The sequence below is a fragment of the Amyelois transitella genome, chromosome Z, assembly GCF_032362555.1.
Source record: "Amyelois transitella isolate CPQ chromosome Z, ilAmyTran1.1, whole genome shotgun sequence".
Lineage (NCBI taxonomy): Eukaryota > Metazoa > Arthropoda > Insecta > Lepidoptera > Pyralidae > Amyelois > Amyelois transitella.
In genome coordinates this window covers 649,960-663,966 of record NC_083535.1, presented here as the reverse complement: position 1 = coordinate 663,966, position 14,007 = coordinate 649,960, and the positions used below count along the sequence as shown (strand labels likewise).

The window sequence follows — 14,007 nt, the reverse complement described above, 5'->3', positions numbered from 1 at the left end:
TACTATAAACTCTTTGCAAAATAGAGAAAGCTATTTGCCTTTACAGGAAAATAGCTGATATACGACGAAATATCGAACCTTCCACGTTATACCAAGAAATTGTGAATGTCAAAGGAATTTTCTTAGCAACGTGGCGTACCGTGATGTATGCACGTATCCAAGGCAGGGTTAAGGGGGCGCCCCCCACTTCTTTAAAGCCATTTTATATTAAGTACTAGTTGACGCCCGCAACTCCGTTTGCGTGTTATAGGAAGTATGAATACTTTTGTTAAGACGCATTTTTACGCCATAATTCGGTTGATTTAGCTGGTATATAATGATTCTGCATCAGGTGTTTCAGATCTTCTATTTTTATACGCCAACAGAAAATGCTCATCAGGTAGAACAACTTTTGTTAAGACGTCATTTTAATATTTCCTATAGTTTAGCTGAGTTGTTATGGTTCGATATCAGCTGTACCAGATTCCAAAATAAATTATACCCAACATTTACAACAAAAAATTTTCAATTTATTTGAGAGAAGCGTGTACAAACAAACAGAGAGACTTTTTGTTTCAAATCTATGCTTGGTTACTATTTCTTCACCGTTATAAATATATTTTTTTAATATACTCAATGTGCAGACTACAATTTTTACGGTTTTATTATATGTATTTATGATTATTTTTATAGCCATATTAATTTTATACTTATTCACTTTTTAAATTTTTAATTAAATTAAAAAAAAAATAATTTTAGTCAAGACATCAGTCAAGATAGAAGAGGATGCTATAAAATTAACTAAGTATACGTCTATTTATAGGTCTGTATAATTATAGTTTCCACAGCTAACGCGAAAAGCTATCTTCAAGCGGGCGGAGCAGCGGACAACAGCTAGTTATGCTATAAGTTTTGTTAAAATATGTAATACTTTGTGTCAATTGTGTTTTGAAAATAAATCTATTTCTGCATACATCTACATCTTATTACTCATATAATTCATTGTTATTCTGACTACATTGGAGCGTCTTAATTGCTCAAGAAAATTTGCAAAGCATTTCTTTATTTTTGTTAGTTGAATTAAATAATATCGAGCTTTTGTTTGTTAAAAAGAAACTGAAATTTTGATATTTTATGGTGTCTTTCAATTACTTTCATTTGCTTCCTATGTAGCTTTTAATGAATTTGAGTAATTTTTTTAAGATATTATTTTTTTTTTCTAAATTATATACGTAATATTGGATCATTACATCAACAAGTGTTACCCTGTACCTATTCAATTGAGAAACATCAACACTGTACTGAAAAATCTTAATACTTTTCGCTCCACCCCCCTTTCCCCTCCTTTAAAAAGCACTAGCTACGCCCCCGCTGCGGAGTCGCATATTTATAAAGGTCATTCATGTAGAAAGATGCTTGTGCATCATCTGTCATTAGGTGCCACGTGACTTGCTCGAGCCACAATGCAGTTCTTGAAATGCATTTGCATTTTACGATTGCATTTATTCGAATAACTTTGCATATAGATATGACATAATCTTATATAATATGTATATAAAATTCTCGTGTCACAATGTTCGTTACCGTACCCCTCCGAAACGGCTTGACCGATTCTCATGAAATTTTGTGAGCATATTGAGTAGGTCTGAGAATCGGCCAACATCTATTTTTCATACCCCTTAGTGATAAGGATTGTCCACCCCAACATTTTTTTTTAATGTGAATTATTTTAAAATTATTTATATGGCAAAACAACGTTTGCCGGGACAGCTAGTAATGTTATAAAAGACGTAATGTTTGCTCCTTTTTTGTTTATAAAGGCTAATCTTCGGTAATACTGAACTGATAATGAAAATTCTTCTACCGTTAAAAGGTAAATTATCGGTGGATGTTAAAGTCTATGTATGTATCTACGGGATAAGCCGTGGCGGGCCGCTAGTATCTATTCTAATATTATAAAACTGAAGAGTTTGTTTGTTTGTTTACTTGTTTGTTTGAACGCGCTAATCTCAGGAACTACTGGTTCGAATTGAAAAATTCTTTTTGTGTTGAATAGACCTCGATTTATCGACGATTATCGAGGAAGTCTTTAGGCTATATAACATCACGCTGCAACTTTTAGAAGCGAAGAAATAATGGAAAATGTGAAAAAAACGGGGAAAATTATTCATCCTTGAGGGCTTCAATGGTGCCCAAAATAACTATTCCACGCGGACAAAGACGCGGGCACAGCTAGTTTAAAATATATATTCCTTTTTTGTTAACAGACTCACAATGATACCTCAAAAATCTAATATGTGATTACACTAAATGTTCTTCATTTATGAACTGAACTGTCCATGAATGTCCACGAAATATCAAGCATGTTATAAATTATATTATTTGCCGTGTGGTTCCCGGCACCAATACAAAAAAGAATAGGACCACTCCATCTCTTTCCCAAGGATGTCGTAAAAGGCGACTAAGGGATAAGCTCACAAACTTGGGATTCTTTTTTAGGCGATGGGCTAGCAACCTATCACTATTTGAATCTCAATTCTATCATTAAGCCAAATAGCTGAACGTGGCCATTCAGTCTTTTCAAGACTGTTGGCTCTGTCTACCCCGCAAGGGATATAGACGTGACTATATGTTATAAATTAATGTGCAAAATGTAATTTAACTACGTTCACTAAAAGCCCGCCGGTAATAGTGCTTAACGTTTAAGTGCTTTGAGAACTTGCACTTTGTGGTCGATTGAGGTTTATGTTTAGTTTGCATACTACATATATAGTCACGTCTATATCCCTTGCGAGGTAAACAGAGCCTTCTTGATAGTTTGAAAGGCCACATTCTGCTGTATGGTTAATGGAATTGAGATTCAAACAGTGACAGGAATCCCAATTCTATTACAGACATTACTTTGAAGCTGACTCAATCTGTGTAGTTAACTTGTCTCGTATGTATTTATTTATGTATGTACGTATGCTTAGATCTTCAAAACTACGACGACAGATTTTGATGCAGTTTTTTTTAATAGATAGAATGATTGAAGAGCATTACCTTTATGTAGGTATTAAAGCTGCCCATGCGAAGCCGGGGCGGGTCGCTAGTTTCGTTATAATCCTTCAACACTTTGTACATATTTATATCAAACATTTTCTCCGAAACCGCTTCTTATTCCAATTTCCCGATTCAACAATCCGAACGAGCTTACAATATTTTATTGTTATTTAAGTACTCAATACAAAGTTGGATCGCGTGGTTTTAATTCATTCGAAAACATGATTTCTCCGAAGAAAAACAATACCGAGAAATAACAGCGTCAATGTGGAAAAGTGATTTTCTAAGAAATGTCCGCCCGAAAACAAAATATAAACTGAGTAATTCATGTTTTATTACTTTCGTTTTATTTCATAAATTGGATCAATTAGTCGTGTAATTGTTATTGGCGAGCATAATTTATTTTTCTAGTGTATTAATTATTTTTAATGGCAACATTTTGTTCAATTAGTTTTCTTTTAAAATTGCTATTTATTTTTTTGAAGGTGTTAATTAAAATAGGACATCCATTTCACCAAAATACAATGAGATTAATGTTACGTTAACATAAAAAAAATATTTAAGATCTTCTGCCTCATGTCTTTAAACTCGGTAACGTGGTCAGCACTTTGAGAGGAGCCTGGGGTGCGCCCTAGACCTGACCCTAGATTGTGTGAGTCAGATTTTTACACGAACCAACTCCCATCTGACCTCCGCAACCTTTGCAGGGGAACCAACCCTTATAGAATAGAATAGATTTATTTTCATAATTGGATACAAGGTATCACTAATTGACGTCGCATCACTTAAATCTAATTATAACTACAACCGCTTCCAAAGCGCATGTGTAGAAGAAGCGGCGAAACAAACTACACTGCAGCATTTTCATCGGATGTCAATATATTAATATAGATCTTTTAAATCTAAATCATGGACGAATGCACATTGTCTATGTACATTAAAAAACATGAATGAATGTAGGTAGAACTAGTTATTTCAATACGAATTATTAAATCATGGTTTAATTTTTCCCTTAATGTGTTATGTAAGTATACTTTTTTGTTTGTTTACTGTCTTTTCTACTGAACTAGTTAGTCTTCTTGATATTTTGCGTACTAAGTATTTATGTTTTTGTCTGGAGAAGAACATAGGATACTTTTAAACCCGGTAAAAACTATAGTTTAAAATTAAAACCCTGTATTCATTTGCAGGTGGCGCCTAATTCATGTGTGTTTAATATTTTTTTCTGCAAATTATGTATATATGTGACCGCTCCCTGTTTGACCGCTCCCTGTTTGTCCTTAGGGAAATCCTAGGTTCCCCTAAGGAAGGAAGCAATTAAGACAATCGCCAGAAGGAAAAGAATGGTTTAATGTTTTATTGGTTATGTATTACATTGTATTTCTTAATTAAAGATGATAAAGTGACAAGTTAATAATAAAAGTGCTTATACACTTTGGTACATAGATACTATACCTAATCAACTCTATTACCCTTGCGGGGTAGACAAAGCCAACAGTCTTGAAAATGATAGGTCACGTTCAGCTCTTAAGCTTAATGATAGAATTGAAATTCAAATAGTGGCAGGTTGCTAGCCCATCGCCTAAAAGAAGAATCCCTAGTTCATAAGGTTCTAAGCAAGACAAGTGGAGAAGTCTCTCTCAACCCACCAAGAAATAAGTGGACTTGTATGTATGTAGGTTTCTGATAGACTATAAATAAATTTAACTTCAAAATGAAACAGGTTCTGTGCCGTGTGGTTCCCGGCATCAATACAAGGAATAGGACCGCTCCATCTCTTTCCCATGGATGTCGTAAAAGCGCTAAGGTATAGGCTTACAAATTTGGTATTTTTTTTTAGGCGATGTGCTAGCAACCTGTCACTATTTGAATCTCAATTCTATCATTAAGCTAAATAGCTGAAGGTGGCCGATCAGTCTTTTCAAGACTGTTGGCTCTGTCTATCCCACAAGGGATATAGACGTGACCATATGTATGTATGTATGAAACAGGTTCTCGGGTGTTTACTGTCGAAGAGCTAGCGACAAGGGTGAAATTAGACGCCATTAATTCTTTGACGCCGGGACGGACTGAATTTGGTGATATTTCTGTAATTAAACTGCCTGCCACTAACACACATACGGTTGGCATTTCATTAATTTTTTTATTGAAATATAAACTCATACAATTACTAAGTAGAGTGTAGTAGCGTAACAGTATATTTGCTAGTTGCTTATTTGATTTTAAACAAGCAAATAAACTTATTTTCGCATTGATAATATTATTTATTTATTTATGTACACAAAATTATATTCAGGAGTATTTAATACAGTAATTCTAGTACGAAGGAACTACTTATTTCAAAAGAAATTTATTCCTGTAGACCCATGAAAAGAGAGATGAATTTTGGAGCGGTATGGCGTGTGTATAAAAATGAGTATTAGTTGGGATCAGGATGAAATGAAAAAAACATTTAAACTTATTAAATTCTCAAAATGGCGCCCGCGAAATTGCGGTGGCATTTCCTCGGTCTGTCGCAAGGAAATCTTACTGCGGTCGATTTTACCTTTATAATTCCAACTAATAATATAATGTGCAGTGTAGTTCCCGGCACCAACACAAAAAATGATTAGGCAAAATTAAGCGTGCTTAATGCACCTACGTTTTTTTTTTTTCAAAATAATTAAAATATTTAACGGTTTTTATTAAAAAATGAAACGGTACTTAATGAAATATACCGCCAAGTGGCTTAAAACACTTCACTTCAACGAGGTCGACGTGACAGACAAAATGAAATTCAAAAATAAAGGCATGTCCGGACTCCCGGGCTAGACTTAAATATTTCCTTTTTAATCTTAAATTGTACAATTTTACGTGTAACATTTTCCTGGTAGAGCAAAATTTTAAAATAAAATCCGAAAATTATTTAATCATTTTATACATTATTTTTACGTGGTCAAAGTAAAGGGTAATGGCCGTGGAATATTAATTGAGGTACTAGCTGTTGCCCGTGGCTTCGTCCGCGCTATTTAGTGCCACCCAAAAAAGTGTACAGGTTTTTTTTTAAATCCCACCTGATTTTTAGTTTTAACATACATACATACATACATATGGTCACGTCTTCATCCCTTGAGGGGTAAACAGAGCTAACAGTCTCGAAAAGACTTATCGGCCACGTTCAGCTATTTGGCTTAATGATATGAATTGAGATTCAAATAGTGATAGGTTGCTAGCCCATCGCCTAAAACAGAATCCCAAGTTTGTAAGCCTATCCCTTAGTCGTAGTTGTTTTAATCGGAATGAAATGTAGCCTATGACCTTGTTCAGTCTCTCAATTATAACGTAGGTATATATCTACTCGAAATTTTAACAAGATTGGTTCTGTATCTAGATTATATGTGAAGAGGTAACAATGAACAAACTTACTTTAACTTACTTTCCAATTTATTATTACAAACATACATACATACATATGGTCACGTCTATATCCCTTGCGGGATAAACAGAGCCGACAGTCAGCTGTATGGCTTAATGGTGGAATTGAGATTCAGATACCTACAAAAAAAGGCGTAAATCTAACACAACTCAATGCTGCTACTCGTACATAAGATTCTAGATCTCAAAACTAGACTCCGTTCTGAATGCAGCTATTTCCCGCTAAACCAATCGCCCAGATTGGATACGAGTACTAACTGAGTTAGCCTGATTGAAAGTTCGCGCCGCACTTCGTCAGCCAAACGGCATTATGACTACCATGAAATGTTCAAACTACATATGTGTAGGAATGAATTACATCGAGTTGTAGGGACAAATGTATGTTCGTGTAGGTACCGTTTAGATTTAAGATTATTTTTTAATCGACTAAAAAAATAGGAGGTGTCAATCCGTGTGGTTCCGGCAGTGCCGTGTGGTTCTCGGCACCATTACCAAAAAGAATAGGACTACTCCATCTCTTTCCCACGGATGTCGTAAAAGGCGACTAAGGGATAGGCTTATAAACTTAGGATTCCTCTTTAAGGCGATGGGCTAGCAACCTGTCACTATTTTTCCAAGACTGGTGGCTCTGTCTACCCCGCTAGGGATGTAGACGTGATCATATGTATATTATATATGTAGGTTCTCAATTCGATCGTTTTTATGTATGTTACGGTATTTATAGTCAGATTTGACTAATTAATACTGATATCCTGACGTACTCACAAACTTTCGCATTTACAATATTAGTAGGATTTACCTCCAGATATTTTCGGGATATGCACCCCTAGGCGACGTACCGCAACTACATGCCAAATTACTTTCTTATCTCTAGATCTATTTTGAAAAATGCGACAATGAACCTTGTGTTCAACAATGTATTCTCTCGTCCACATTCTATTCTAAGTTTAGATATTTGTGAAGTTGACGTTGTCGAAGAAAATGCTGCAGTGCAGTTTGTTACCGCTTCTTCTGCACTGACGCCTTTGAAGCGGCAGTAAACTTAGTTTTTAAGTAATTTTTTTGACGTCAACCAGCGATATGAAGTATCCTATAATAATGAATAAAAATTTTGAATTTGTATTTTGAATTTGAACTTGTTTTTTTTTTTGTTATGGTGTTTTAGGAATAAATACTTTTACTTCTGTTTGTTCCGCCGCTTGTCATAGGTAAACTCGCTTTTCCAAAGTGAATGTGATGTTTAACGTTATTAAGTAATACCCTCTAGGTATTCCGTTATGAAAATTAATTTATTTGTTTAATTGCATTCAGTAATGCGCAGAAATTTATGCGTATTCAAGAAACAGAAATTACAAGAAAAAGGCAATGATTTATGAGTTTAGAAGCTTAATGCGAGGCATACTAATAAGAAGTTATGTTTCAAACAACTTATGTATGTTCTCGTAAGATGCACGAGCGGAGGCGTAAGTTATTAGAAAAACTATAAATTTCAATACTGGTAGTAGTAAAATTCCAATTAAGTTGGTGCGTTTTACATACATACATATAATCACGTCTATATCCCTTACGGGGTTGACAGAGCCAACGGTCTTGAAAAGACTAATAGGCCAACTTCAAGATCCAAATATTGACATGTTGCTAGCTCATCGCCTTAAAGAAGAATCCCAAGTTTATAAGTTTATCCCGTAGTCGCCTTTTACGACATCCATGGGTAAGAGATGGAGTGGTGAACCACACGGCACTGGTGTATATTATATTATATAACGAACGTGTTATTTTTAAAAGCTTCAGATTTTTAATCATATATCATTTCGCGATCACATTTGTAGAGGAACCAATAATGTTTTAAAGTACTTACATACATAACGTCCCATTCCTTCACGGGGTTGACAGATCCAGCAATCTCGAAAAGACTTAAAGGCCCCAAGAGTTATTTTTTTATAACTAAGTTTATGCGTACATTTCCAATGACCTTTCATGTGTTTATTATAAAAACATAAAAAAATCCAATTACAAAAACAAATTAAGCGTCGAAATTACATCGTTTAGGAATATTTATAGTCTGTCACTGCCAACGAAATATTAAGATCGAAAACGTATTCGTTATTAAAAAAAATAAAAGTGCTCTCGACCCACGGCGAAGGTTGCTAACTCTGTGACTCTGTAAGCTCCGACTACACAATGGACCGGTCAGCAATGGCCGGGCTCTGAGCTTTCAATAAACGGTAGCTAAAGCTTGCTGCAGTTGGCACACACATAATAGGAAGACAAACTAGGTTTTATCATGACGTAAACTGGTATAAATATACTTAGTATTTTGAAAGAAAAATGTATTTGTTTAACATCTTTCTATATTGTACTCGTAGCCGTAGCGTCTTAAAAATAAATAAGTGATCTTTAGATACTGTTTATAAAAAGGAAATGTATGTACATAAATATCCTAGTCAAAGAGTAGATATCTGATATTTACAAAAAAAAGTAGCTTAGTTAAATTATTAAAATTAACAAAAGATTAAAAGGAAAACAAAACTGAAACTGAAAACACTGTTCTATTTTTTTTAATCTTGTGAATGGCGGCAAATATCTAAGCCATTATTTTATAAGAGTTAAGTAAGTAGGCACATGTTTGCAACTCGAAAAAAACATAGATGTTTTAGTGGCCAGTACTCTCAGAAATAATATTCAGAGATACTATGAGTATGTACTGGCCCCTAGTAATAGGTACCAATCACTTTATTTTTAAAAGAAACATGTTCCTTTTTCGAATCCAGTGATGTAACAACTCCATCAGTCCGAGAATGATTCGATTCTCTTTGATTACGGACGAGCAAACGTTCCCGCCGCCCGTGGCTATAGATACGATGTAAATATTTGTTTTAAAAAACGAATTCCTTTTTTGAAACATGGTTTTCTATTACAGCTAGGTTACGTTTTTTTTTTATTTCGAGATTCGAGACATGAAACGTTTCGTTTCAAACGTTTGTTTGATACCACATGTCAGTGCAGGCATTTTTATTGAATTTAATCGTAGGTATCTCTGAAATCAGATATCAAAATGTATTGAATGATGACCATTTCTCGAAATGAGGATGTGCGAAACAGCATGTCAACATCATTAATGTTAAATACCATTACAATACAATGCAGCGTAAATTTCGAATTCGGTCGTCGTCGCATGAAATGAAATTAATTTCTCAACAATAGTACTCTGCATCAATAATTTGGGAGGTGCTAAAAACAGGTCAAGGTGAGGCGAATAACGGAAAGTGAATCGGGCCCGATACTTGTTTATACTAGTTTATTATATACAATCACAAGTAAGTACTTGCCAAATGTTTGACGACAATAAGTGATACGATATCTATTGATGAAAAACTGAACTAAAAACTTGACCAGTATGATTTTTGATTAAGTTAAATATATAAGTATCAAATTAGGAACGTCCTGGCTAAAAGTCAGGTCAAGATTACTTAGACCGCTAGCATGAGAGGATTTATAAATATGAATGAAGCGAAAGAAGCATGGAGGATTCGTGGGAAGTGGTAAGGTGCAGTCTCTTCCTACCCCTCAGTAAAAGATTCATTCATTGATATAGTCACGTCTATAACTCTTGCGGGGTAGACAGAGCTAACACTCTTGAAGAGACTGAAAGGCCACGTTCAGCTGTTTGGCTACATACAAACAGGTTGCTAGCCTATCCTTAAATAAGAATCCCAAGTTTATAAGCCAATCCCTTAGTCGCCTCTTACGACATCCATAGGAAATGAGATGGAGTGGTCCTATTCTTTTTTATATTGTTGCCGGGAACCACATGGTACAGAAGAATAATTCTGTTTAAAAAGATGTCGTAATAGTTGACTATGCGTACACTACTAACGTCAAGAAATCCCCAAGTCTGGACGGTGGCAGTTCGACGTACAAAGATTGTTGAATGTTCTTACCTATTTTTACTCACTTAGATGCCGTCTTCAACAGACAAACGGCTTGTGAAAGCGATACCCGATAAGTATATTGTCAAAGAGACAGTTAAATAAGCGAAAATTTTGTAAAGATTAGAGTGAAATTTCAATGTTGAATTCTTTTGAAACGGCACACATTTGTTAATGTTTAGATATAAATGCGAAATTGTGTTTGTTTACTTATTGTTCATCTCTTTTTTACGCTTTATCTCCATGACCGTTTTATATAAAATTTTCAAAATATATAATTTGAGAGCATACTGAGAAAAATCATCATCCAAAAAGTTTCCGTGGAATTTGCTTTAAACAAAAATAACTACGCGCAAGCAAAATCAGATTGAAAAAAAAAAGACTAAACGGAAAATTTAAAAACAGAAACTATTTTGCGCCCTTTGCCAGCATTCGAATAATGAAAAATGTTATATCAAACTCCGCCGTACGTGGTTCTCAACTAATAAACGATGTCACGGCCAGTCGGAATGCGAAAATTATAACTTTGTCCACTATTTCAGCGGGAAATGTTTCATTTTAACACTGAAAATGTTGGAGCAACTTGTTTGTTGTTTACCTTTTGTCGTGAACGAGAAAGTCGCAATCACAGGAGTCTAAATATTGTTGTTTAGATTTCAATGGTCCCAGTTTATTTACAAAATGGCTGACGTGAAAAACTAACTGAAATATGTTGAAAGTGGTTTTTTCTCGTATATGTCCATAGGTTCCAACCTCGCTCAGGTCATGATATTTTTTTATTAACCTGAGTATTTTTGTAGCTATTTTTCTCATTCTCTTTTTTTATAAATTACTTTTGATTATTTGTTTTAGACAAAACAAGTAATTAGGTATTGTCATTCACCTTGTGGGGAGAGGCTGGTGCACTGAGATACAGGCTCTGCTTAGTTCAGACACCAGTCACTCGCAATCTTTTGTTATATTTCTTGCTTGTGATTTGTTTTTTTATACAATAACTATAAGATTATAGAGAAAAATAAAGAAATTTCGAATTTTTTTTTGAATTTTTGAACCGATATTCCAAGTGTTTAACAAATCCTGTTATTTTTGCCGGCACGAATCTAAGTAAAGAATAGTTAACATGACCGAGGTTTTGAACCTGTAGCTCCATACGCGTCACGCATTCTGTTCGGACACCTAATCTATTGGACCACCGACTCTCTTAAAAATCATTCATCAACAACTAAGCTAAGTACTCACCCTCAGTGGGAGTTGTTTGTTGGCTGGAATTGATCCTGGGACGTTCTTCACCAGCGGCGATGTGCTTGGCGGTCCGGCGCACCGCCGGCCTTAATTCTCTGTCACCATCACTGGTCTCTTCCTCTTCGTAGCCATACTCCATTTCTGCAAAGGACAAGAGTTTTTGAGAAGAGATTGACAGATATACATCTAATATGATCTTGGAAAAAATTCTCAGGTTGATACATTTAAAAATGTGAAAGAAGATGTAGTTACAGGAATAGAAAAGGGTATGTTAAGATGGTTTGGTCACGTAGAGAGGATGAATGAAAGCAGGTTGACTAAGCAGATATACAAGGAGAGTGTGGAGGGAAAGTTCGGAGTGGGAAGACCTAGACGAACCTATCTTGATCAAATTAAGGACGTCCTGGTAAAGGGTCAGGTCAATAGTACCCGAAACAACCGAGCTTGCATGAAGAGAGTTGTGAATGTAGATGTAGCGAAGGAAATATGCATCTCTGCATACTTCAAGTAGAGGTAGGTTGCTAGCCCATCGCCTAAAAGAAGAATCCCAACCCTATCCCGTAAACGCCTTTTACGACATCCATGGGAAAGAGATGGAGTTTTCCTTTTTTTCTATTGATGCCGGGAACCACTCGGCTCGTAATATCAGCAGAATATACAGAAGTCGAATAATTACTTATGAAACATTCAGTAAGCACTGAAAGCTATTCTCGATAAAATAATCGGCTTACCAGCAACGCAGTAAATAAACATTGAAATACGCCATAATTAAACATCGGTAATCTTTCCACTTGCGAATAATGTTGGAAATTACTTATTGAAGTTAAATATAACTGAATATGATAACCATTAAGCTTTGCGGTTTGCAAATTGGTTTTATAATTAATACTGTTACAAGCATGTGCGCGTTGTTTCGCCCGCGTGAATTGAAATTATTTCTTTATTTAAACTTACTTACATCCATACATATGGTCTCGTCTATATCCCTTGCGGGGTAGACAGAGCCAACAGTTTTAAAAAGACTGAATGGCCACGTTCAGCTATTTGGTTTAATTATAGAATTGAGATTCAAATAGTGACAGGTTGCTAGCCCATCGCCTAGAAAAGAATCCCAAGTTTGTAAGCCTATCCCTTAGTCGCCTTTTACGACATCCATGGGAAAGAAGTGGAGTGGTCCTATTCTTTTTTGTATAAGTGCCGGGAACCACACGGCTGCAGAGAGCGAACATATAAAATGTTGCCAGGATGTTAAAAACTATAATTGACATAGACATAGACAATGTGAACATGATAAGGAGAGAATAAAATTTGTGGTTAAAGTTTCTTAAACAGATCCTTAACTTTATACTCGTTCCCATGGGAAAGTCTCGCTCTTTAAGCGTTGCCTTATATTTCCCGAGGAATTTTTCAATTCCGTTGCAGTGGGATTTATTTAAAAACGTAATAAATTTCAATTTCTTCTTTTAGGAAATGGGCTATTAAGTTTCATATTTTTTTTTCATTTATAACTTGACCCAGGACAAAGTTAAGATTTCGGGGCAGGCTACTAATAATTCAATTTAACTTTACACTTTCTCAAGTCCAGCTACTTGTGAACGTGAGTCGTACGACTATTGGCTCTGTCAACCCCGTAAGAATGAAGATGTGATACTAGTGTCTTTTTTAGCATAGCATGACTGATCAGTGTACTAAATGTAATCAAAATATTTTCAACGGTTTTTATATGTTCAGAAGATAGCCTTTACAAACTAATTTTGTGATCGATTCCCGTTATTTATATGCAAAATATTGTATTGCTAAGTGTCACCACAAGCATAATATCGTCCTTTTCTAACTAGTGTAATTTACCATATCTACATCTCTTTTCCTCTCGAGGTTAGGGCGGCAAATCGATAAATTTGGATTTATATCCCAAACCTTGGCTCGTAAAATGTGTAAGGGTGAGTTCACACGATGATACTTTGTAAAGTATTGATAATTTTGTGATTAATGTTTTGTTTAAACTATTTTTAACTTTTGAGGCAAACCGAAAACAAAACAGTCCAACTATTATTGATTGTTAACTCTTTATTGCACATAAAAGAAATATCACAAATTACAAAACGGTCCATCCCTCAGTCGCCTTTTACGACATCTGAAAGTGCTGGAAACCACACGGCGCAGCACAATTTTGCATTAAGCAATTTTACCCGAAACTGACGAACTTTGTGAGATTTATGATATTATTCGCATGAATAAAGCGAAAGAAATATGCAGGGAAGTGGAAGGATGTAATCTCTGCCTATCCCTCCAGCAAAAAGGCAAGTTTTTGTGTACATTCAGTAACTAGCTGTACTCGCAACTTCGTCCGCGTGGAATAGTTATTTTGGGCATCATTGAAGCCCTCGAGGATGAATAATTT

The 14,007-nt window shown here is 35.2% G+C and overlaps 1 protein-coding gene across 1 annotated transcript in view; it reads right to left on the bottom strand.

Annotated features, from left to right (window-relative positions):
• The window catches only part of LOC106130542 (uncharacterized), a 99,943-nt gene that overhangs the window by 52,445 nt on the left and 33,491 nt on the right, over positions 1-14,007 (bottom strand). The window contains exon 2 of the mRNA XM_060953742.1: positions 11,604-11,747. Within this exon, the coding sequence (XP_060809725.1) occupies positions 11,604-11,747 (144 nt within the window). The remainder of the gene's footprint in view (positions 1-11,603; positions 11,748-14,007) is intronic.